Raw genomic sequence first — 25,464 nt, forward strand, 5'->3', positions numbered from 1 at the left:
AATGTCCATCCCTGAGTTTGAGAAACTGAACAGAATTTGAACCACTGCTCTTTTCACACAACTGTGCTGGGCTATACCCACAGTTTTTGTTGTCTCTTTTCTGCTTTCTCTGTGAAGTGTTAGAAAACATTCAGGTAAATAGGCTAATGTGAAAATCAGAGGCAATCATATGGAGAAATGTTGGCTGTCTTCTCAAGGTGATTTTCTCTTTATGGAAGCTCTGCCTTGTAGTCCATGCACACATCTAGCTGAACTAACAGTCAGGAGGAAAGCCATTTTCATGAAGATGGGCTGGAAAGTCTAACACAAGGAGAGCAAAGCACTGGCACAGGCTGCTTGAAGAGATGTTTGGAAATCTCATCTGCTGAAGCCTACTCAGAGCAAGTTAGATGAGTACCTGTCAGGAATGACACCATGTGGTCTATTCTGCCTTTGGGAGGCAGGATGGACCAGTGATTCCTTCCACCACATTTTTCTTTGATTCTTGACACAGTATCTCTGCATCTGTTGCAACTCATGAAGATCTGGAAGCCAGGTGAGAGCAAAATACTTTGACACAAGTTTCTAGTGCCTTGCATCATCAGCCCACGTTTCTTGAAGCTGATGCAAGTGATGCTGGTATTCACCAGGAACTCTGAGAAGATTGTGTTAAGTTCTTCTATGACCAGATTCTCCAAACAGGTCAGTACCAAAGAGTATCAGTGTGCTGAGGAGATTTTATAAGATATCCTTATTCCTTGTTGGTGAGAACTTCAAGAGATGCTGTCACTCATTAAATGTGGACAATGCAGTATCATCATTGGTGATAAAGTCTGGTCTGATATTACAGGTTTGTCTTGAGAAGACAGCATTTGGTTGCCTCAGGGGGAATTGCTCTTCTGCCTGGATCACTTGAAGAAGACAACTCCTGACCTATTGCTGTGGGGGAGAAGGTGAGAACTGCCTCCTAGAGTGCTGTGTGGAGGATTACCTAGCAGCAGGACACTATTAGGTAGAACAGCAGTAAGAAGCTCTGTCTTCCATGGTATCAGCAGCTACAGAAAGCACACCAGAGACTGGAAACCTTTTATGTGCTAATACTACATGTACGGTGAGACCTTAACTGAGAGTATTTTCCCCCTAGGGTGAGATAAGGAAGCAACTGAGATACAACCTTTTCTGGCGCTCGCTAGTAAGTAATCTCACATGCTGAAGGTGACCATGAGTAGTGCAGCAGGCATACCATATCAGGTGGTATAGCCAACAATGGAGAAGAAGGAGTAGCTTTGAAATAATTCATTAGAAAAAAATCTGTTTGCCAATTACTAGACAATTAAATTGTTCTACTTGAGAGACAGTAGAATGTTTCTGTTTTCTATAACACAGCATTTCTCCCTACATTTACTGTACATCTTTCACCTCTCATTTTTATTTTTACTAGCTCAGTATATAGACTGACTTCTGAGACAGCGAAAGCTGTGAGCTCCAGCAGATCCCCCTGGAGTTCGTCTTATACTACATATTTTCCCCTGCCAGTGCACATGTGGGACTGTGGTGGCTGGCTAGAGGTTCCCAAAACCAGCTGGAGAAGAAGTTTTAACTTAAACTTAGAGGGCCCCCATGTGAATAGTGTATGCTGGCAGAAGCTTTTGTAATATAGAATCTCTGTGTCAGAATTTGAGCAACAAGGTTTGGAAAGGCTTAATTGTTTTTGGTAATAATGTTAACTGCCCTTCCAATCTTACTGTTGGAAACACATGTGCTGATTTCTTGTAAGTGGAAAGATGACAGGAACTATTTCTAAGAATCCATTAAATATGTGGTTGTGTAGGTGGGGACTGTTGAATGACTGACAGTAAAGTATAGAGAAAGAAAGAGAAGCAACATATCTTTCTGCCCCATTCTCAAAAGAGTTCATGCCTATAGCTGAAATACTCGAGATCTTATTGAACAAAATGAATCAGTAGCCTAAGTCCACAAGCTTACCTTCACACTGATCTCCAGTAGATGATAACGTGTAGCCTTGGCTACAAATACATCTGAAAGATCCTTCTGTGTTCCTGCAGTGTCCGTTCATACAGATTGATTGGTGCTGGCATTCGTCTATATCTGTAGCAGAAGAGACAGTGCAAACCTAACACATCTGAAATTACCAATTATTAATCAAATGGTGCAATAACCAATTCTGAACAAAACAGCAAAGTAGAGTGTCAATATACAGTACTGCTTCTCTTGGTCTTATTTATTAACAAATGCAGACAGTAAATATAATGCATAAAAATACAAGAAATTCCAGATTGGATGTTTCCCTTGAAATGACTGCATTCAGCATTCTCTCCTGTAGTGTCAATATATCCCTCAATGCACAAACAGGTACACACAGACACACAAATACACACGCATGCTGCTTGAGAGCTGCTTTTATTGCTTTTATATCTGGCAAAGGTAACAAGCCAGCCGCTCCAGTGAGTCAGCAAAACCCACTAAATACTTTCCAGCAGGATCACCACCTTTTAACAGGGTGTGGTTTTGAGATGCACACTGACAGGCTGTTCCTCTATTAAGTTGTATCTTAAGGCTCCTTTAAATACTTGCCTTGTAATGGTATTAATCCTCTAAGTATGGGGAAATGTCTCTGCTTCCACAACCACTGCTAATCCCTCAGCATTTCAGTTCTTATGAACTGGGGTCAGCCTGGGTTAACAGATGGACTTCAACATCAAACTTAAATTTTCCTATGAAAAACTCAAAACATTGGAGGGGAGTGGGACTTTGAATTCAGAACACAGCACATGTCTTGTTTGAGCTAGGAAGCCTGTTTTGCCTCCCTTATTTATAAAATACTTGTTAAGGAACAGTAATTAAATTGATACGGTAGGTTCTTAGTCACTTCTAGGATTTAGGCATGGCTAAATGTCTTTCTGAAAATACACTCCAATTCAAACAGAAGAAAATTACTCAATGAGGTTTTTCAGGTCTGTGTTATGGCTACATAGTCTGACCTCTTGACTAATGGTCCCTTGCAACCACAGAAGTTTTGAATTTAAGGATCACCAAAATCTGTGGGGCTGCATGAAGCATCTGGGCACGTGTACGGGTCCTTACTTTAGAAAGGCGCACTTTAAGAAGAACGGTCTGCATGTGCCAGCTCAGCTTGGCAAGGGCTCTTTTCCATGAAAGGCTTAGAGGAAGCAGTCAAACTTTGTCTACATACTTTCCCCAACACCAGTCTGCTATGTGTCCTGGACAGCATATTTAACTCACTCAAGACACTTAACTTACACTGATGTTTTGTTTCAAACTTCCTGACAAATTTACATGAACAATCATTTAGTTTTATTGTATTATTTTTAGCACTCAGAAGTCTGGAAGTGTTTGGTGCTATACACAGACACTTAGGGGAGGGTGGGGAGAAGGGAAAAGAAGAAAAAACAACATTTGACAAGAAATGTTCAGGGTTTTGTGTGCTTCCACAGCTTGGAGACATTCTCCCAGATTTTCACCTCTGGGGAGAGATTTCAAGAAGTCCGCTCTCCCTAAGGAGAGGCGTATTCATACCTCCTGTACACACTCTAGGTCCTCTCTCAGACTACTCCACTCTGACTTCAGACCTAATTTTGTTCCACTAGAGCAGTCCTGATGGGAGTTTTAAATGTGGAAGAAATGTAGAACATTCTTAAATGTAGAAGAATGACACTTTGAAGGTACAGGTACTGTTCTTAGAAGTACAACACCAAACTCTCTTTCTACTAAATGTACTACTTGAAATGCAGTGACACCAATGCAGGCATCAGCTCAGTGTTAACTGACACTCCTGGATTCCAAGAGAGTCCAGCCTGAGTTTTTTGATTCCACTCACCCACATGAAAGAAAAGAAAGATAGAAAGAAAAGCAATTAAGCCACTGTCCCCAAACCTCCAAAATGACAGAAATGCCAAGGATTTTGTGGAAATTCCAATTTAGCAATATAAATATTACTACACATTCTTGATTTGCTTTGTAACAAATGTCAAACTTTACAGTGTGACCATGGAAGCCATAAAATGGAAATACATGTTCTTACATTTTGGTCATCTAGCTTCAGTGTTGTACATTTGTTGTTTCTCCATTAAAAGGAATACCATTGGATGAAAAATATTATCTAAAAGGTAAATGCAACCTTATGAATTTTAATCATATTCTTTCCTACCTTCACAGTGATCCTCTGTTGCAGAGAGTTTGAAACCTTGGCCACAAATACATCTGAAAGACCCCTCCATATTTTCACAGCGTCCATTTGTACAGAGATTGCCATACTGACACTCATCTATATCTGTGAAAACAAAGTGTACATAAGTGTACAATTAACTTGGATACAACCATCTTTCAGCTGAGCTTGGGAATTTATTCAAGTTCTGCCATAAGCATGGTTATAATCAGTTTTCCTGTATATGTTTACCTTGACAATTCTGCAGCAATTCTAACTTAAAAAGAAGATTTGGACTTGAGCTGCCTTATGGTCAAACACTCAAATATACTCAGAGCCCAAATGACTACACCAATACTTTTATCCCTGTTCTGCAAGGACTGTAGGCTAACAAACCTTTTTCTTCGTTTTCTTTTTTTTTTTTAAATAGGGGTTCCACTATGAACTAACTGTGTCCACATTATCCTTACCTGAATAAGATTATTTTGCTCATGATTTTCCCATAGTAACTTAAACCAGTGCAGCTTTAGTATAGAGAAGAGGTCAGCAAGTGATGGCACGTTCATTCTTGCATTACACGGATTTACTCTTAAGATATGTACCTGTGATAAAAGCACTAGCACCTGCTAATACCTTGTAACCATTATCACTAACCTTCCTGCTATTGCAATGAACAGTCTACAAAAGCAGACACAGCTCATGCTGGCAAGGCTGTGTTAGAAGCTCTTCTCTCTGAAACCATTTTTAAAACATGTGCTCTGGTCAGAATCCCCCAACTGGCTGCCTCTGCTTGTTTACCTGGAGCTTACCTACAAGTACAAAGGAACAGGCAGGTCCTCTTGGAAGCTAGAACAGACCTCAACCACATTTTCCGCTGTTGAGCTTTTCCTGTTTTTTAAAGCTAGGTCGATTAATGTACAGGATTTAGAGTTCTCCAGTGCATAACTAAAGACTTTACAAAACACACGTACATGTGAGACCTTGTTAGATGACATTTTTCAAGTTGACTTAAAGGAGGCAGGTTCAAAAGGACTTAGCTGACACCTGAGGAATTTCAAGGGGATTTCTGCACTTCACGCAGGTCCCTTTGTAAAGACTACTCTATATAGGCAACAAGGAACTCCACTTGGATTATGCCTTTATAACAAAAGTTTTAGAAGCAAAATCTCTCTTCCTGGTCACAAACCATCCTTTATTTACAGGAGGACTTGAAAGAAACTTTTTTTCTATAAGCTATCCCACAGACACCTACTTTCATCATTCTCTGAAAGAAGGGTATTAACTAGATGGGCCACTCTCTTTAGCCAACATGAAAACTACTACGTTACTATTTAAGAATAATTTTCAATAATTCCTTCTGAATGCAATTTGTATAAATCAACAAAGAAAAAAGCAAACATATAAATAAATAACATCTTTTATTATAAACCCAGCCAGAATTAATTCAGTATTCTAAAAGAATCAATATTGTCTTTTTCCTAGGAGTGGTTTTCACTTAAAAAAATAAAAGGTTAATTTTCAAATTTTATTTATTTATTTTGGGGATGTAGTTAACAGCAAGCAGGTGTCCCTGTTTGTATGGAAAAAGCTGCATTTTTTACCTTCACTGATGCAGAAAAAGAATTACACTTTATTTGCTTTTATGTGCCAGAAATCACGTTACTTCCAATTATCCTGTTTTTTGCCACCACAAAGCAGATGAAATCCATCAACATAAAAGAGTAAAACTACTGATTATTTGAGGCACTTGAGCTATTTAGGCAGCTGTAGCATAAGGAGAGCTGGAAAAAGATTAGAGGTCTTTAAATCATCATCATATCTCTTATTAGCTATTCTGAATATCTGCAGTAACTATTTTCCTCATATATTTATCATTCATGGCTCTTTACAAGCTCCTGTACAATCTGACTCTGACAAAGCCCATCTATCCCCAGACACAAACAAAATCACCATTATTGTCCATATTTCAGATGACCTACAATGCTTGTTTCCTCACTTGAGCCTCTAACTCTGTAAATAAGATGCCCTGTTGCAGCCTGGCCAAGAACACGAAGTGGCATCCTCCCAAGAGATGACAGCACAGACCCACAGGTGCTCTGCTATGGCAGTTCAGCAGGCGATACTATTTACACCCTTCTGCCAGACTAATTTCTCAGATCCTTACTGTTGCAAAATGTGCTCACTCAACAAAACACAACCTTTGCTCTCAATGTATATGATAAATGCTCTAATTCAAGAATTTGTTAAAACACAGAGAACCTAATTCAGCAGTCAGGCACACAAATTTCCAACTGAGTAACAAACCTGCTTCTTACAGATTCATTTTCATCTACTTATATCCAAGCTACTTGAAAATGAAGCCTGCAAATATTATTTCTGATTTTTGGATGGGACTCAAAGATCAACAGACTTTCCCATAAAGCCAGCAGAAAAGACAGGAACAGAACCTAAATCTGAGATGACGTCCAGAGCTGTAACTGATTCTATTGAAGCTCCCTACAGTAGCACTAGAGACATATGGATCAGCTCTGCTGACCTCTGTATTAGTTCTGAAATCTTCTGATGGGGTTCCTAATGCGGTACAAGCTGAATATTGTTAATTAACCACAGAGCTGCAAAATCCACCACAGAGACAATCATGAGGATGAAGCGGTCTAGAAAATTTTGTCAATTTTTTTCATTTATTCATCAACACACAGAAGTGTGCTCTAGATTCATATACTACTTTATTGTCATTCTACATCATGATATATCACTTTATTTGAATGGGCAAATGTGGAGAGAGAAAGATGAAAAATAAATAAACCAGGGGTCGTGAGTAAACTTAAAAAAAAATTGTTTCAAATAGTCCCTGTACGGGACAAACGCATTGAGGGACCTGGGACAGTAGCAATTTCATGACAATGAGGGGGCAGGGTGTGCAGATGCCAATTTTAATTTCTTCCAATATGCATCTCACACTGGATATTCCCACCTAAACTGCAATTAAATGTATTCTACATTAAGTTTGAAGTAAGCTGATTGACTTGCCTTTATTAAACAGAAGTGACTACGTTCCTGGCTTTAAATCCTGGAAGACTACAATATCAATAGCATCAAAGAACTGTAGAATTGTTACAGTAGACTTTCTGGGGCATAAAGTGCAGGCAGAGGAATGAGGTGAGGTAAAAAAAAATAAAAATACTGAAAACAGCATTGGGAAAAACCAGCAGAGCTGCAACTGACCTAAACTAACAGCAGAAACAAATTTATGGAACAGTGGACTTAAATACCCTTCATAGATAACTTGGGAAATATTTTCCTTTCCAGTGTATTTAAATTGTATCATATTGCAAAGCTACAGATTTGAGACAAATTGTCTGCATTACATTTTCTAAAATGCGTATGGCTCATTTCCAATGTGATGTAAGTCTAAGATAAACAGAAAATGAAGACTGATCACATCACTAATGATGTGAGTGAGATGTCTAGGCTTAGAACATGTCATTAAACAAAGGAAAAAGGGAAACTACATGCAGTAATACAAGGAAAAAAAGTATCAGCAACTTGGAACCAAGACTTATCCTTTACACGACTTAGTTCTGTTTGTAAATCTGAGCAGAGCAGTGACTGCTTTTCTCTCATTCTGCTCCTACTAACCTGGTTAGCAAGAATTAAACAAGGGAAAGTTATGCCATGGCATTTTCAACCAGGCTATTTTCATAAACAGGTATAGAAATCAAGCTTGGTATTGGGAAAGAATGCAAAATTAAGTTAACCTTACATTTTCCAAAAAAAGAATTGAGAGGAAACCTTTCTAACAGAGTGCATGTACCACATTCTTTGCAAGGGCAGCAGGAATCCAGGCAGGTGGGAAGGAGCAAACCAAAGATGAACGTGAAGTAAAGTGTGCTAAGTGAACCACATCAGTTTGTTGTAAGCATTTCATAGCTGGCTGTAACTCCATTAAAATCCATGAAATTACCAGAGAAATACATTCTTCCACAATAAGTCAAATGACAAGACCAAATAATGCAGCTATAACATGCTGATCAATTGTAACAGGCAGATATGTTCAGACAGAAAAAAATTGCTACAGTATGCCTTCTTTAGAAAATAGAGTGGTTGAAAAAGGTGTAATCTGTACAGCAAAACTGGTGGTGAGGCTCTGACAGACACACATTTTTGAGGTGCTTCACTGCAACCTCACTCCACTCTTGCTCTACAGATCAAAAGCCCATTTGCAGCTGGAGTACAGTAGATGCCCATCTTCCAGAGCTATTTCAACCAAAACAATGCTCCTAGACTGCTTCATATGAACTGAAACAAATCACAGCAGTTGGGAGCGATTAGGAATTATGGAAGTAATCTGACTGACAATAATAATGCACGCACCCCCTATGTAGGTTATTATACACCCATTTAGGTAACATGGTTACTCCAACCATCACAAATTATAGGGCATGTGTTACACACAGAATGGACAGGAGGATTCACAACAGACAGCAGATCCTTCACAACTGAGGTAAAATTTAAGTTTCTGGTAGTGTCCAGGAAGTGGCACTCAAAACTGCAAAAGATTATTTCTTTTTGCACAATGGATTAATTTGTTCTTTCTTATCTATATCTCAAATAGCCAAAACTGATTTGGAAAAAATGCAATAAATCTAACATTTAAAAACAAATCAACAAAACTATAAGGTGAAAAATCTGTCCTAAAAACCTAGCCTAAAAACCTGACAAGCTGCTTTAAGATGTGCTAATGTTTGCTGGAAGTACAGATAATTAAGAATTTTTATTAATATGCTTTGTGAGCAAACTCCCATATCCTATTGAAAAGCCTGGCAGTCACACTGATGTGTTAGCACTCTCACATTTTTTCCATTTGTTAATACCTCCAAACGATGGTCTACTAGCATTTCATTGATAATACATCCCTTTCAGTTCCATATTTTCTATTTCAAGAATTTTGTTTTGTAATTATAATTGTATTGTTTGCAGTCTAGAGTCAATGTTCATTTATCTACAGTAAAACACAATTTCCTCACATATACTGTGTCCGAGAACATAAAGTCATTTCAAAAATCTTGTATTTTCAATTGTTATTGAATGAAATGGGGACCCAGGGAACAGTGCTGTCATCAGGTTGGTGGAACAGGAAATACAGCATCTCGGAACGAGAACTATAACCGGAGATACAGAGTACTGAACATACCATGGCACTGTCCATTCCACCCTCTGAATCCCACTCTGCAAGGAATGCACTGGTAAGAGCCAGGAGCATTAATGCACTGTGCATCTGGACAAGTAGTTGGAGTCAGGCATTCATCAATGTCTTCAAAAGAGAAGATAAAAGGAAATAGTGGTCAAAGCCATACCAGAACACTGAACAATAAACTAATCTGGTTATTCTGACTGTGCTTGTGTTATACTGATACATTTAAAGAGTTGCATACTTTATCTGTTAAGAGACCCAGGAAGGTGCAAGTTCTCACAGATTCGTACCAGTGAAGGCACATCTCTGAGAAATAAATTGGACCAGAGTACATGCAACTGAATCTGAATTTTCTGTTATACTGAGAATCTTTGGTAGGCCCTCCATAACATACTGCAGATCAGATTTCTGGCTTAGATAGGTAAGAATAACTTTGCTTACGTCACCCCTTTACCATATTGAAGTGTCAAGAGGCTCTTTCCATACTAAGACAACAATAAAACTGTAACTTTGGCCTGTCAAAGCAAAGAGGAATTTGGTATTCTCCAGTGTCCTAGAGTTATGCAGCATGTAAGTATTAAGTGGACTATAAATTTGTGTGAATGATAATCAAAGATGTTTACAGGGAGTAGGGAGTTAATCATATCTGAAAGAATGCACAAGCAACACACACATCACGGAGGCTGGCAATGTTTAGGGTGATAGAGGGACTTGTTGCATCAGGAGAAGTCCTAGTTTACCCATGACAAAACAAGAGATAGGTTCTGAAAAACTCATGGATCTCATGTCCACGTTCTGAGCATCTACCAAGAACTTCTTATCCTGCGCCAAAGAAACTCACAATACACACAACATATGCAATCTGAAAGAGACTGCATACAAAAATGACATTCAAAGACAAGTTGCTGTCAAGTGACCAATGATCAGAAAATGCTGGAATTAAAACTCTGTGGGCAGCCTCATTCCAGTCTGCTCCCATACTTGAGTATCATTTTATAATATGGTCTTTAATTACACAATAATTATAGTCTTTCCTACCAAATACTTGCTTCATGCAGTGCACAGAACTAATGAAATCATCAAAGTCACCTCTAAATCCAGCTGCTTAAGCTCCTGTCCCTGCCCCAAGCCTAGTGGTTGTATCTTCTGCAATTAAGGACTGCTACTCCAGCACAGAGAGTAGGGAGGCAATTTACTCCTAGTTTTTGCAACAAGATCACAGAAGGAAAGTAGCCTTCAACACTTGTAATTTAACTGGACAATGCTCCAATCTTCAGAGAACTGAACATCCCAGCTCCAAACAACTCACTGGATGTGGGCAAATCACAATTTTTCATAGAATCGTGATTGTCCAGCTCAGAATACTTTCTCATAAAACCAGCAACAGGCCTCCTCAGCTGCTACAATGTAGACCTGCAAACGTTCCTCAGTGAAACTGCTGTGAGATTTTTTTTACTTATTTAAACAAAAAAATCCACTTCTGCTGAAACCTGTTCTCAGAACTGCCTGGACTGTATCTGTCCTCAAAACACACAACATCAATGACGTACTCGGTACAGAAATTTTCAGTCAAAATAAAGTCTAAATGCTGCAAAGCTTAAAGAAATCCCAATAAGATTTTACAGGAATACTTAATCATATGAAGCTATGCCTGTCACACTGTTCTACATAAACAATAGACTCTACAACAACAACAACATATATGCACTCTGTTTCCCAGGCTAGGCCCATGACAGAGCTTGCATGAGTATAGCTTGAAGGCAGAATGAAGATGGGTGAGGAACTGTAAGCAAACTGTGTGTACTGTATGCAGCTTGGAGGTTTCTTGCCTTTGTTTTTGAAATGTGGAGGAGGTGGAAAGGAGTTATTTGTGGAATCTGTAATCTGTCAGTAGGGTGACTATAATGTGTAGGTGTAATGACATGGTGAAATGATTCCCCAAATATGTCATTTCCTTGGTTTGATGGATTTAGTGTAGGAGGGTTTTTCCCTTAAGCAACCTTAAATAACTTTCAACTGAGAATTTGGTTTCAGAAATTACATATTGTTGAGTTAAATGATAGAGGACTACCACCACACTACTTAAAATGCAAGCTAATAAGAAATTTGACACACTGTGAGATTCTGATTTCTAGCCCATTTTAATCACAGATTCCCTACTGACAGATAAGATTTGAAAAAAGTAGTTGTAAGAGTGGAGTGTGTGAAACATTTATTTAAATAATAAAAAAATTAAATTAAATTAAAAATTAAATAGAAAGAGGAACCTTTTAGCAATGCTCGGAGCAGCAAATATAGCCACAGCAGCTTTAGGTTGTTCATTTGCTAGGCAACCTAACATGTTAGCAATTTTATTCTGTCCTAAGTAACTCAGACTAAATCATGAACAAAACTATATTTAAAATTAAATGGCTGCCTGTGGTTTTTAGTTCACAATTCAAGTTGAAAATCAAAAAAGAACAGCAAAAAGGTAAAAATATCACAGTGAAAAATAATGTGAAGTTTTGAAGGTCAGATGTCCTAGGATCTCCTGCAACATGAAGCACCCACTAGATATATATTTCCAAATTAAAAAAAGTCACTGTAAAAAAATTTACCATTTGCTATCTGTTATAGTACAGGAAAAATTATAGGTGGTTTGTTGGTTGGTTTTTTTTTTTTGAAACAGAAACTTGGTAAAGTATGCAGGGAAGGACTAACAATGAAGTTAAGAGATTCCATGGCAAGAGCTGTTAAAATAGCTGTCCCGAGATGGCTCCGTCCATAGTAGAGGAACTCCTTTGCAGTGTCTTAAATCTAAATAACAGGAATTGAATTGCGGTTCCAGACATCAAATAACTGACAAGATTGGAGAGTACTCAAAAAGGTTTCTTATTTAAGATTGCACCCTCTGAGAATTCTCCTTTTGCAGCTCAAGCCATAGTGCTAAGCCTCCCTTGAACAGCAGGCAACATTAATCATGCCAAATGGCAGTAACATTTGGCATTGTTTTTGTGATATGAATAAATGGTAACTTCACTTCATTATCCAGGACATACTGTGGATAAAACAAGCAACCAACATTTTGAACATTCTGCCATTTTCAGCTGGTGTACAGGAGGAAGTTAAATGATCTGAAGGCAAATTAAATGAAAAAAGTAGCTGTGAGAGAAATCCAGCAGTAAGATGTAAGCTAGAGAAATTACCCATGGAAATAAGCACAGAGTGGGATGGGGAAAGGGAACTCTGAACACACATAGATATAAAACCACTGTGCCAAGATATTCCATCTGAAATCAAATAGCAAATGAGGATTGAAAGGAATTAAAAGAGATATACCAGGTAGAAAAATATTAAGTTAAACATGAAAAAACCTGTGTTTTTTTTAGTATTTCCATCTAATGGCCAGATTTCTTCAAAAATAAAGAAACAGATGTAAAGTTTTCTGTTGAGATCAGAAACAGCAGTCAATGCAAACAAATGGTTCATCCTATTGCAGTTGTTTGGCTTGGCAACTGTTACTGTATTACTACTGGTGAAGAGTCCAAACCTACCTTCACATTCACCTCTCCTGTTCATTTGGTATCCACTATCACAATATTCACATCTATATGAGCCAACAGTATTTATGCAAAAGCCTTCCCCGCAAGTATGAGGTCTTGAACATTCATCAAAATCTGCAGATGAAAAAAAGAAGAGAAACTTTGCTTACCATGTAATTACTGAATGCTTGCATCTCCGCTGAACTCTGGTTTAATTAAACATAAGTAAGTTTGGATTTTTGAAGCTGTTTGCAAGCCATAGCCCTACAGCTGTTCTTACTGAATAGTTCCATCTTTACCTCGCTGCTTGTAACTGCAGAGAATGAGATCTAGAAATAACCAGGCTGTAGGAAGAAGGCCAGTGAGCAGCCCTGTGGTTGCAAACACAATGCATGTCCCTGCACGCATATTGTGCCCAAGGGAGTGCTAACCTGAGGAAGATCACAGCCAATTCAGGCTGTTTGTATTGCTCTGCAAAGTCCATGGCTGTTTGCAGCTATATTTAAAAATATGGTTCGTTAAAACTGCGAGTGATTGAAAGAGTTCTGAATATTTGTATTTTCTACCACAGAAAGTGTTTTTACTAAATGGTAATTTTCCTAAACAAGCATGATGCTGGATAAATTCTTGTTTTTCAACAAATAACCATTTTGAAAAGTAGTAGGAGCTGCTCAAATGTTTTCCTCACCACAATACCTGGTGAGAGACAGTTAAAAACCCTTCCAGACATCAGTCTAGTACTAATGACATTGAGGAAAAAACTCAAAAGGGGACTTTAGGGTGTTTTAGATAAGCTTCTTGATTCATTTTTATATTTTTATTTTCTATAAAGGAGACCAGTAATTACCAACGCAGTCAGTTCCATCTTCACTGGCCATGAATCCAGCTTGGCAAATACATAGGAAACTTCCTTCTGTATTTTCACAGCGTCCAAGGGAACAGAGATGGGGTGCCTGATTACACTCATTAATATCTATAAAAGAAATAAAAACATAAGACTATAGAATAACATATTTAGTTGTGATTCTTTTTGTGCATTCTATGCCATGCTTTTGAAAAGACTGATCTTATAATTATTTTAACTATTTGAAAAAGTATATGTTTTCCTCTCCCTCCGAGCTGCAAAAAAGATGCATTAAATAGTTTTGGTTGGAAAAAAATTATCTTATTGGCTTAGACCATAAGAATATTGCATTGGCCTGAAGAATGTGACATGATTACTATTCAAATCACTACACTGAGCACAAGCTGCAAGCATGGAACATTAACACAATTTGGATGAAATAGAAGGATTTTAAGTTGCCATTTGGTTGTGTATGTGTGTAAATTATTTTCTAATACTATAGTTGCACCTGATAGTATACGTATCAGTGTGAAGTTACTGAACATTTGGTAGCATGAGAAGTTGATAGTGTACAATCTGGCAACATGATACAGTAAACTCTTTCTGATCCAAGTTACAGAGGAACCAGCATACTCTGAATGAAGGAAAGATACCAACCTAGCTGCTTCCAAATCTGAAATGGCTCACATAGAGCCAGTCTGGGCTCTGCCTCATGTTCGTCAGAGCCCTCTGTTCCAGAACTTACTAGCTTAGAAGGGAATGAAGACCTCAGTTTGTGGATCTCCTAATGTGCCTCTGGGATGTTTACGATATACTTTCTCTTTTCAGCAGAAGGTTGAAAGGAAAGACATAACAAAATGACTGGATTTAGTCTAGCTGCAGAGCTAGTAGCTGGGTAAATCATTCTGAGAAACAGGCACTAATTCTGCCATTCTTTCTCCAAACAGAAGTGTATTTCCTCCTAGCAGTCTGATGATTTTAGATACCCGATATGAAGCTGAGAAGAGATGGTCTGTCTAATCACTTTTGCTCTCATCTCACAATGGGAAAGGCTTTCATCGAATTTAATTAAATTCACATTCAGTTCTGAGTGGCTGAAAAGCTGTATCAGAGACTACCTGGCAAATTTTGACATACAAAAACTAGTTTCTGTGTAGTTTGGAAGCATTCAGTAGAGGAAGTAACTCCTGACTGCTCTGTAGCATATTTCCCCTGACCAGACTCTACATTTCAAGCATTTCATAGCATGGTTATATCAGATTTTTGAAAGTGTCCATTCATACCAGAGCACTTTGTCTGCTGATCATTAAGTTTGTACCCCTCGTAGCAGATGCAAGTGTATCCCACAGGCAAATTAACACAGTGTCCTGCTCCACAGATATCAGGATTAACTGTACATTCGTTGATTTCTAAGCAAACAAAAAAAAGTTTAGTGTTAAACTCTCCCACATAGTTCAGTAAGTGCACAGAATTCGGTAATCCAAGTAGAAAGATTAGGCCTGAAAACAACTGTAAATCAAGTTTGTAAGTTCTGAGTTTCTGTAATGAATACCTTAACTGGAATAATCTAGAAACCATATAGGCTTTTCCTAGTGACATATTCTTATGTCCTATCCAAGATATATAAATGGGTACATAAAAAATAAAGTAAAATGAAGATAATATAAAGGAAAAATTTATACGATTTAATCTTTGCATCAAAGGCTAAGAAAAAAACTGTAATGGGTTTCTGATTGTTTTTACAGAATATTCATCTGTTAATGGCTTGGATGGATTTTGTAGGATAAGGAGATTCACGTATGAGCAGCATTGGATGCTAAACCCTTACAGTAGTTTTAGAAATTCTCAAAGTATATGTGTTACTGCAAAAAATACTAATGACTGTGTTTAGTTGCAATTTAAACTAAGGTTATACAGCAGCATGAAATCATAATTCCTGTAAAAGAAGTGATCTGTAAAGAAGAATCATTTATCCTGACTATTTAGAAATAGGTTACATTTAAATTTAACTAAATCTTAAAGTACAGAATTAAGGCACTCAGAAACTTCTCATCTCTAACTACATTCAGTTTTTTAAATCCAGTTTAGGATTTTGTCCTACAAATCTTACTTCACTTAGACGTTACTACCTTTTAAATATCTGAACAACACTTGGAACTCTATCTGAACAACAGATTCATATATTTGTTTATAGCACACAGCAATTTTTAGTTCTACTCCTTTTCCTGAGTAAAGAAAAAACAGCAGAACATGGAAAACTACCATGTTTTTTCTAACTGATGTGAGTTTCCAGCAGGCTAACTTCCTCTCTCTGTAAGGAAGCAGGGAGCTGGCTGGCAGAAAGGGCACAGTCACAGCAGAGCAGACTTCCAATTCTGGTTTGACAATCACCATTAGTAGAACTTTCATATGGGTTAGAAAACTGTAATTATAGGTAATTGAAGGAAGCAGCTGAATGCTTACAGGACACAGTACTTTCTCTAGTCTTACAGTAGATTCAGAAGAATTTAACTGCAGACAGAATCATACTTCAAACAACTGGGTGATTTAGACCCTGTGCATATTCCATGCAACTTAAAAATCCATTCCCGTATGAAGGAAAGCCATCTTCAAAGAGTTAAACTTTTATTAAAGCAAGTGCAATTTCTCTCTGTGAATGCAAATTACAAAACCTCTTGGTAGGCCTAGATATCTATACCATATATAATACTGCATCTTAAAGTATTTACCTGGATATTGCAATTGCTTCAAAGCCTGTGTTAATTCCAAGAGACTAGCCAATGTGACATTGTAATGCTCTCATGTATACACACATAGGTGATTCACCTTTTTGTTTTCAAATTTACAGCAAGTGAAATTTTCATGCCTTTTGGACACAGCCATCACTTAGACAAGTTTCAGCTATGACAGGAGCATTACTTGCATTTCTGTTATTTTCTCTTCTTGACACATGGATGTAGAAAAGGCTATTTTAATACATCAAAAAAGGAAGAAGCACAAACATCAAAAGAACATTTTAAAACATATCTTACAGTAAATCCTCATCTGCTTTTTGTAGAACATGCTGGTCTACATTCCTCAAAGAACATGATCACGTATACTTCACGAACACATGCGGAGACTGTCTGAAGACCTAACTTGGATCCAAGAAGTCTTCAGTTCTGGACTTCAGTTGCAGATCGTGTAATCTGAGGTGGAATTATTAATTTTTCCTTCTATCATTTATTTGTGAGCACAAAAATGGCAGGTACGTTCTGGCTCTGTTGACAGTACCCTCATTGCTGTGCTGTTCTGTACTTGCTATCTCTCCCCAGAATATTTATTTCTGTTCTACAGCTACATTCTCTTCCCTATTATAATTCAGAAGTAGGACGGAACAAGTTATAGTGTCAGGAACTCACAGTAATTTCTGAATTTATTTTTAGTTCTAAAAAGGAAGTACAATACCTGTAACTTGAGTAGGTGCAATTACTTGACTTGCACTCGAAGTAGAGACTTCAGGAGCAACTTCAACAGGCAGAGGAGGAGATGTTTTCTCAATCACTACTGTGTGACATGGAATGGAAATCAGTCACATCCAAAAAAAAAAACCCCTTAAAGCATTAAAAAAAAAAAACCCCAAACACCTAAAGAATTCACACATGATACTGAATGAGCCAGACACTAGGGAGCTTTTCATTAGTTTATTCTGCTTGCTTAGTTCTGGAGTAGAAAAAATAATATAACTGGGTTTTCCATCATTCTACGTCTTGTGAAAAAAACTGAGGTGCTAAAGACAGCAAGCACAATAGTAAAACTTTCGCAGTGAAAGTAATACATAAATCTACAAGGAGGCACCAAAGTAAAGCCTCCTCTTGAAAGGGGTACAAGGCCTCAACTCTGCCAACATTAAAATTCTCATGTATGTAATCCAGGATATCACTTTTTCCTAAAGTATATCTTTGCCTCCTAACAAGTCCCTGAGCCAATGCCAACCTCTCAATTCCTCCCACTTCAGCTTCCATGATTATTATTTTTTTTTTCATATTCTGCTCATGGTAAAATTGCTTGTGAAGCTGCAATCAATTTTTCATTAACCTCTGTTACAATTGCTAGCCTCCCATTCTTTGAAGAACTGTAAGCACTCTCATACTAAAAGACAAGTCAAAACAAGTTACCTGGAAACTGTGGATGCAGGTTAATTGTTGAAATTCCAGGAGAAAGCTGAGGCTGCCCAGGCTCTAGATATGGCTGCTTTTCTTGATCAAGGGATGCTAATTCCTAAAAGAATGACTGAAAATTTACATTCTGAAAACATTCTCTTAATTCAGCTATCATAACAACCCATAAGCTCCTGTCTTGAGAAACTGCTAACATTCTCACAAGTGTCTTTTGATAGCAGATCATTAATTACCACCAATTTAAGCCTGAAAGAATATGGAATACTATGTTTACACAATGGCATACAATTTAACATTGATTTTATTTGAAGCAGCCATTTCATGGAGCTTCTAACTGTATCTTTGGCTTTGTCCCTCCATAGTTCTCCCAGCCTCTGGTCTTTAATCTCTTATGAATAGTATTTAATTGCAGTTCAGCATCACACGAAAGTATACAATCACATATATCTCTAGTCTTTGACCACTGTGAAAGTTTCTCTCTTAGCTATTGCACTGATCATCTTATTTTCATTAAACTGTTAGATGTTTGTAAGTCTTTCGGAAAATGAAATGAAGTACAGCTGCAGTTATTCCTAATGAATCCCATTATCTTCAGCACAGAGAACCTGGAACCTCCAGAACGGGGGACTTAACATAAATATGCACCTGCTCTTCTCCACTGAATGCACAGCAACTCTAAAAAAAACCTAGGAAACTAACTTAGGCATTAATACCAGTCTCTTAAGCAGGTGCCACAAGTGCTTCTCAAAGCTTCATAGCGTTTGTCTCCAATTCATTTTCTCTAGCTGATAGTATATGTTGCTCTCCTTCATGCTGTCTGCATTTTTCAGTATCCTCTTTAAAATACAGGCTCCAGAATGGGAAGGAACAATATAGTACTAGACCCTCCCCCAATGCTCTATAAAGAAGTTACAGTAATCTCTTTCCTGTACCTCACTACCTGCCTGTTGTTATATATAATAATAACATGAGCTCTTTTTGCCTCAGGGTTTGCAGTGTAAGTCCACAGCGAGTTGTTTGATCCTCATAAATCCTAAATCCTTTTCAGAGTTAATGTATCACCTCTCATACACATGGTCTGCATTCTAATTCTAGATAGATCACATCATGTTTTACCTGATCAGGGGCTGCAGTTGCCACTAAAACCAGAAAGAAAAAAGAAAATTAATCAGTCTTCACATAACATTTTCTTACACATTCTATTTAAAACTACTAGCACATTTGAAAGTGGTTGTTGCCATCGCAGAAAAATTTAAGTCTCTAACCTCATTCCAAAATGGTGCAAACTTGAAGTAATGTTCCTGAAGCAAGCTTAACAACTAACCTGAAACCAGAATAAGATTCTACACACTGACCAATGCTTAGAACTATTTACTCAGTATTCAGCAGCCTTATAGGTTTCTCAATTATTTGTTTCCTTAGAAACAATCCGAGAAACACAGGTCATTATCTCACTGATTAAACGTTTTTAAGTCCTTCTAAGGAATATCAACGTCTGTAATTATTTTAAAGGTAAATTAATATCATAATGATATATAACTAACCATTAACAAATTTGCAAGAATTTATTGTAAAAACAAAAAAATCAAGATCTGAAATATGCCTTTTCTTTAAGCAAGTGAAAGTGCTTTGGGTTTTTTTTTTTTCCCCTCCACAAAAGTGACTTTTTTCTGGGAAGGAGAGGTAGAAATTTCATATAAGTTTTTATTTGCTATTGCAGTTTGCCTTTTTTGAATTTGTCTTTCACTGATGAAAATCTATATGCTACTATAAAAAACTGTAAGAATTTTTTTTTTCCCCACAACTAACATTTTCCACGGGATAGATTTAAAAACAAAAAAACCCAAAAAAAACCCCAAAACCCCAAAACTCTTATTGCTTTAGTTTCTTCAGTATTAGCATGGAGGTTGATTATCCAAACTGTGAGAACTTCTAATAAAATCTCAAAAATTCAAAATGCAAACATATAAAAAAATGGAATATAAAATTCAAACATGCGTATGTGTCATTACTGACTTAGAGTAAGTGTTTTTCAAAATTTTTTTAAATTAAAAAAATAATAATTCCTCTTTTCTCCAGATTTTCTCTGTTTTAAGATTTACTAGAATGTGGCACTCTTTCTAATTACTGAAGTAATATTTTAGCAAATGATACACTACTTTTTTCCACTTTGTAACACAGAAAAGCCCAGAGGTTTATGTGAGATTGTATAATCCAGCACAGTCTGTAAGTATATTTGAAGGGCTTATTTTTCTCTCCAGATTCAGTTTAGCTCCATTTTCTTTTTGAAAGCAAAACTAGAACAGTGATTTTAACTGGAAAGTAACCCACGTTGCACAGAATTTTGCAAAGTCAGCTGACTGAAACTCTTTCTAATAATAGCCTGACACACAGATACATAACTGCTACTTGGAAATAACCTATTAAGCATTCAGTATCATGGGAGGGTTCTTCAGCAATGTATCTCTTCTTGTCTACAGTTAGTTCATGCCAAGTTTGCTGGCAATGTATTTACAATAGTGCCGCTTTCTGCATTTCTTTGCTTCTGCATTTGTTTTAGACTCAGGACAATTTTGGCTGCTACAAGTTCTTAGAGGAGCTTGCAGAAAACAAAGCCTGAGAAAAATATCTTAGAGGAGTCAACTAATCATTAAACAGCCCAGCAGACAGAGGCTGATCCAACATGGTCACACCAAGGGAGTGTACAGCCGCAGGGGTGAGAGCAGACCACATGAAGGGTGCGCCACATGGTGCTAATCTACAGAAGCATATAGAAGAAAGATGATGAAAACCCCTTAGCTTCTGCGACCCCAAATACTAGTAAATCAAAGCCTGAGTTGAGTCCTTTGTTATAAGTTAGAGATTATAAATATCTTTATAAAAGTCTTACAACAAATATTTACTATTTCTTATCATAAAAATTAATGAGATTGAAGCAGTCTCTCTCTCTTTGGTGTTCTCAGCATCTGGTAGGAGGTTTACATAGAATTTCAGAAGTAAATCATGTAACATAATACACTCCACAACATGGAATGCTCTGCTGTGGGAAGTGATGCCTCTTTGTCCTGCACTGTATGCGTCTACTCTGCAAAGAAACATACCATGGAAGACACATGCACAGAAATACAGAAAGACTAAATTTTCCCACTCTCACCTTCTTGCACAGCCATCTCAGTCTCACTTTTCTGTGAGAAGGTCAGTGCCTCCACTGGCTCTTCCTTTGCTGGGAGAGGTGGAGGAGAAGTACCTTTAGCAACAGGTTGAGTAATCGGGGTCTTGCCAATGACAGGTGGCTGTACTCTAACTGCAGGGTGATGATATAGCTTGTTTCTGTGAGGGCCAGAAACCGTATAACCCATTCCACCAGGGCAGATTTCCTTAAAAGCAGCTAGATTTGGGATGGGAAAATATTCCTTTTAGGCATCTAAAAGTGCAATATGTTGACATAGTGGAAAATACAATGACTACCACTAATAAATTTAACCTCATACTGTATATACATTTTTACAAAAAACTACTTAAAGACAAGTTATGCATTGCATGCTAGTATGACTGAGCATTCTCCCAAAAGCATGTTCTGGTTGTTATTCCCAGGAGGTTTCAACTCCAGTTTACCATCTTTCTTCAGTTAATTTTAATCTATCATTATATCAAGATAATTTTTTTAATTAATCCTCTTCAAGCAGTATATACTTTCTGAGTATGAATTTAAGTATGCAAATTGTCATCATCATTTACATTGCGTAAGGAATGAAGATCACTATTTCTATCACCCTCTTTTTGCAGAAACCAAAGGAAAAAAGCTCACCACCCCTGTACTAGAGGACCAGAAGAATATCAATCAGTAACAACATTCATTCACAGGATCCCATTTGAATACATCAGAGGTCTCATACCAGCCCTGATCCAAATTCCACTGAATTGAATAAGTCTTTCCACTGACCTCAGTGGTCTGGATAAAAACAAGATCGGGGTCATAAAAAGCCAAATCACCATTGGAAGAGAGGGGAAATAATCTCATTTATAAAGCTGCTACAGAAAAGGGTAATGAAAGTCACGTAGCAGCACCTGCTCTGCTCTCTGCAGCTGCTCTACATGAGCATCAGGTTTTGCAGTCCTAGTGGAAGACTAGAATGAAAAAGAAATACGGGTCAGCCTTCCTCCCATCAAAGATAATAGCTATGCTCCTGTCAGGGACAGGGAGAGCTTGTCTTGAGGGGCAGTGCTTCACTGTCCTCTTTGCTCTAGGTAAAGCTATGTTGGCATGAAACATCAAAGATTTAGTCTCCCATGTGCCCGATGTGATTTCTTACAGCTTCTTAAGAGATGCGTGGAGTGGGTCATTGCTAAGTTCACAAATTCTGCTTTGAACACATCAAGGTTTTAAAATGAATTAGCATCTAAAATAAACCCGCAAAATACTAGCTATAGGTAATCCACAGATGAATTCATTAAATTGTACATTAAATTGCAGTATGCATTAATTACATACTGTGTTCTGATGGTGTCTTAGTAATAGAAAAGATGAAGGGTCAAACCAAGTGAGTGGATTCAGAATCATGAAATACTTTTTGTTGGGAAATGCTAATATCAAAACTTGCCACAAAAACACCCAACTGAGGGTGGGAATTCTGGTCAAAGGAGGAAGTCGGAGAAAATTTGACATGTGTCCCTTCAGATGCATACTTAGGATGCATCTTGTTTCAGGCCATATTCTCTCAAATGCAGAATAGAAATGTGAGCTTTATTCTACCACAGCTCTGATAAGTGCTCTCAACACTTGGGTATAGAAAGCTGGCCTCTCTCAGTCTCTCTTTTGGAGCTGGCCTACTTTGTACAAATATTTTAAAAGCTGTAAGAAAGTGAGATCATGACTTTTTAATTCAATGACTTTTAAATTAACATGGGATGCTGCAGTAAATACATTACCCCATTCTGGAGTATCCCACTTTCACACATTTTTCAGAAAACTCTGAAAGATTATGAATTTAACCTGTTACAGAAAGGAACATGTTTTTAAATCATGAAAGTTGTCATGAAACGGGAAAAGTGTTTTCCACACAGTTCATCAGAATTTTCTACTCACAGATTTTCTCTCTGAAGTCTTTTCATTAAGAAAAATCGCTAAAATAACCAATTTCACATAATATTCAACTCTGTCTTTTTTACGACTAGACAGCAGTCAACAAAAAGATATATTCTCTGCTCCAGAATACACACAATTTGGTATAAAGCCTCATGCAATATTCTCATAGATGTAAAGCATCTGCATTTAAATTGCAAGTCATCTGATGAGAATATGTTTTCTTATCCATTAAAAAGCCATAGAAATATTATTTATCTCAAAGTGAACTGGACTTTTAAAACCCTAATCAGTGATGTAGCAACCCAGTGGTCATACAGGAAGCAGTGGCTTTAAAAATCAATTGAAATGCTCAAAAATGTTGATCACTTCCATTTCTGTAAGCCCAACTTAAAAAAGTAAGGAATCTGCTGCTTTCATCACGTCTCTGATGCTAGCCGTGGATTTCCCAAAGCAGCTAGCTAGTTTTGAAAATCTGAATCTTTATAAAATACTCCAAAGAAATACATGACCTGTATCATAATAGTGATACCTGCAGCAGCAACCTCAGTAAGAACAGTAGATTACCATTACAAATACCTGTGCTAAAATACTGACCAGGCTGGACATCAAAAAATAATATTCAGTTGATTTTGACTGAAGACTCCAACTTTGGTCATTTAAGTTTTAAGCAAAATTGGGGAATAAAAGGTACTTGAAAGCAGCAATCAGTATCTATAATATGTGGTCTCTTAATCTATGAGCAGCCTAAATGAGGGTAGTGACCAACCAAGTCCTTATATATTTAAAAAACAGTAGGACTCCAGGTGAACACTGATAATACAAGTGAGCTTTATGTATCAAGTAAGGAATTAAGTGAAAGGTGGCATGAAATGTTTATCTACCAGTTTATTGTTAAGAAGGCAACACCATATTTAGCACATTCCTCAAAATGGATGGTAAAGGAAGGTTAAAAAGCACAGATACTCCCATACATATCCCACTAACTGTAATGTAAACTACAACACATGTTGTTCTGTAACCTGATTCTCAAAACCTGCCATCCTTTCACTGGTGCCTTTAACAACTGAAGAGTATTAATTAGATTTTGGCTTAATTTGCCTGTATCTATAGTCAGAATATAACGTACAATAAATTTATCTTCATGTGATGGAGAATCAAAGTTCAAGGAAGAATTCCGAGATGCAAATATTGTTAATCTGGAATTCTATCACAACATAATTCCTTTGTTTTAATCACAAATCCGTATGGAAAAAACTACTATACATGTGATTATTCTACTATCGTGTAGAGAACTATCATAATTTACTGATGGACACTTCTTGTTTAAAATAAATTCTTGGATTTTTTTTTTTTTTTAAAGCATGCATAACAAACATAGGGTGGGGGCAAGAGCTTGTATTTTTAATGGGCAGTTCTTACCTGTTCCTGGAAGCGGACACTTCTCACAGTGCGGGCCCCACGCTTTGCCAACACTGCAACAGCAAAGCTGCTTGCTGAGTTGAACAGAAAGAGGATGCATGCATTGCTTTCCTGCACTAACAAACCGGTAGCAGGGTCCTTTCTCTTCAGCAACTATAGGATTATCAGCTGCAAGGAAAGTGGAGGAGACAATGGTACTGTTCACAGGAAAAGCAAAACAGAGAACCACCAATACATTTCCAACACCAGTTAAATCGATTAGCATTACTATCTGCAGAAATTTTATTTCAAACACCTATCTCAAGCCACAATCACAACATAAAAGAAAATTCTTATTTCACATCAAACACTCCTGAATTCCAACTCAACCTAGACCAAGGATAAAAACTATTTTAAAGGAAAAAAAAAAAAAAAAAATCATTTCCAAACCAGCAGTTGCCATGCTTCCATGATAAAGAGTCAGAATCACCTCTCTCACTTCTAACACAAGTCCAACTGCTGAAGACTAAGGTCAATCACTGGCAATATACAATTGCATCAAGCTACATAGCCACTGGAACATTCAGCTATAAGTAGGCTATATAAACAAGACTGCAAAAGGATTAAGTATCATACATGAAACTTTTTTTATAAAAGAGACAATTATGTATTTACATTTTGTTATACTTAGTTTTAATGTGGAAGAGCCAAAGGCCATAAGCTATGAGTATTGTGAGGTAACAGGAAGCTAAGATCCGTCCACCTTTCTAATTTATGCATCCACATTAACATACAGTTCACAGGTCTGGGTAGTATGTTCACTTAACTCAAAAAATACAAAGACTACCTAATTTTCAACATGACATGTAAAAGCAAGAATGAAAACCAACTCCTTTTTTCTGGTGTTAAGCTGAAAAGTGGTAAGAAATTCTTCAAAATGCTGAAAAACTTCCTCAGTAATTGAGTGTCATTACCTAGTAGCACAAGATACTTATGCTGAAAAAAATGAAAGAATTCACCCACGACTCTAGACTATATTTTGTAACTCTAAAGATAGCTCAGATACGGAGCTTAGGAAATGGGGTATTTTTCACTT

At 37.3% G+C, this 25,464-nt stretch overlaps 1 protein-coding gene across 8 annotated transcripts in view; it reads right to left on the reverse strand.

Annotated features, from left to right (window-relative positions):
* Positions 1-25,464, reverse strand: part of LTBP1 (latent transforming growth factor beta binding protein 1) — a 209,152-nt gene that overhangs the window by 51,161 nt on the left and 132,527 nt on the right. For 3 of the 8 annotated variants that reach the window (XM_069800473.1, XM_069800475.1, XM_069800471.1), the window contains exons 11-21: positions 24,390-24,557; positions 21,039-21,272; positions 19,001-19,023; positions 17,882-17,984; positions 17,172-17,270; positions 15,008-15,133; positions 13,728-13,853; positions 12,893-13,015; positions 9,360-9,479; positions 4,169-4,291; positions 1,966-2,088 (exon numbers count right to left, since the gene is read on the reverse strand). In XM_069800473.1, coding sequence (XP_069656574.1) covers positions 1,966-2,088; positions 4,169-4,291; positions 9,360-9,479; positions 12,893-13,015; positions 13,728-13,853; positions 15,008-15,133; positions 17,172-17,270; positions 17,882-17,984; positions 19,001-19,023; positions 21,039-21,272; positions 24,390-24,557 — 1,368 coding nt within the window. The remainder of the gene's footprint in view (positions 1-1,965; positions 2,089-4,168; positions 4,292-9,359; positions 9,480-12,892; positions 13,016-13,727; positions 13,854-15,007; positions 15,134-17,171; positions 17,271-17,881; positions 17,985-19,000; positions 19,024-21,038; positions 21,273-24,389; positions 24,558-25,464) is intronic. The other 5 variants (XM_069800474.1, XM_069800477.1, XM_069800472.1 and 2 more) reach the window with 3 other exon arrangements.

Source organism: Haliaeetus albicilla, chromosome 13, assembly GCF_947461875.1.
Source record: "Haliaeetus albicilla chromosome 13, bHalAlb1.1, whole genome shotgun sequence".
NCBI lineage: Eukaryota > Metazoa > Chordata > Aves > Accipitriformes > Accipitridae > Haliaeetus > Haliaeetus albicilla.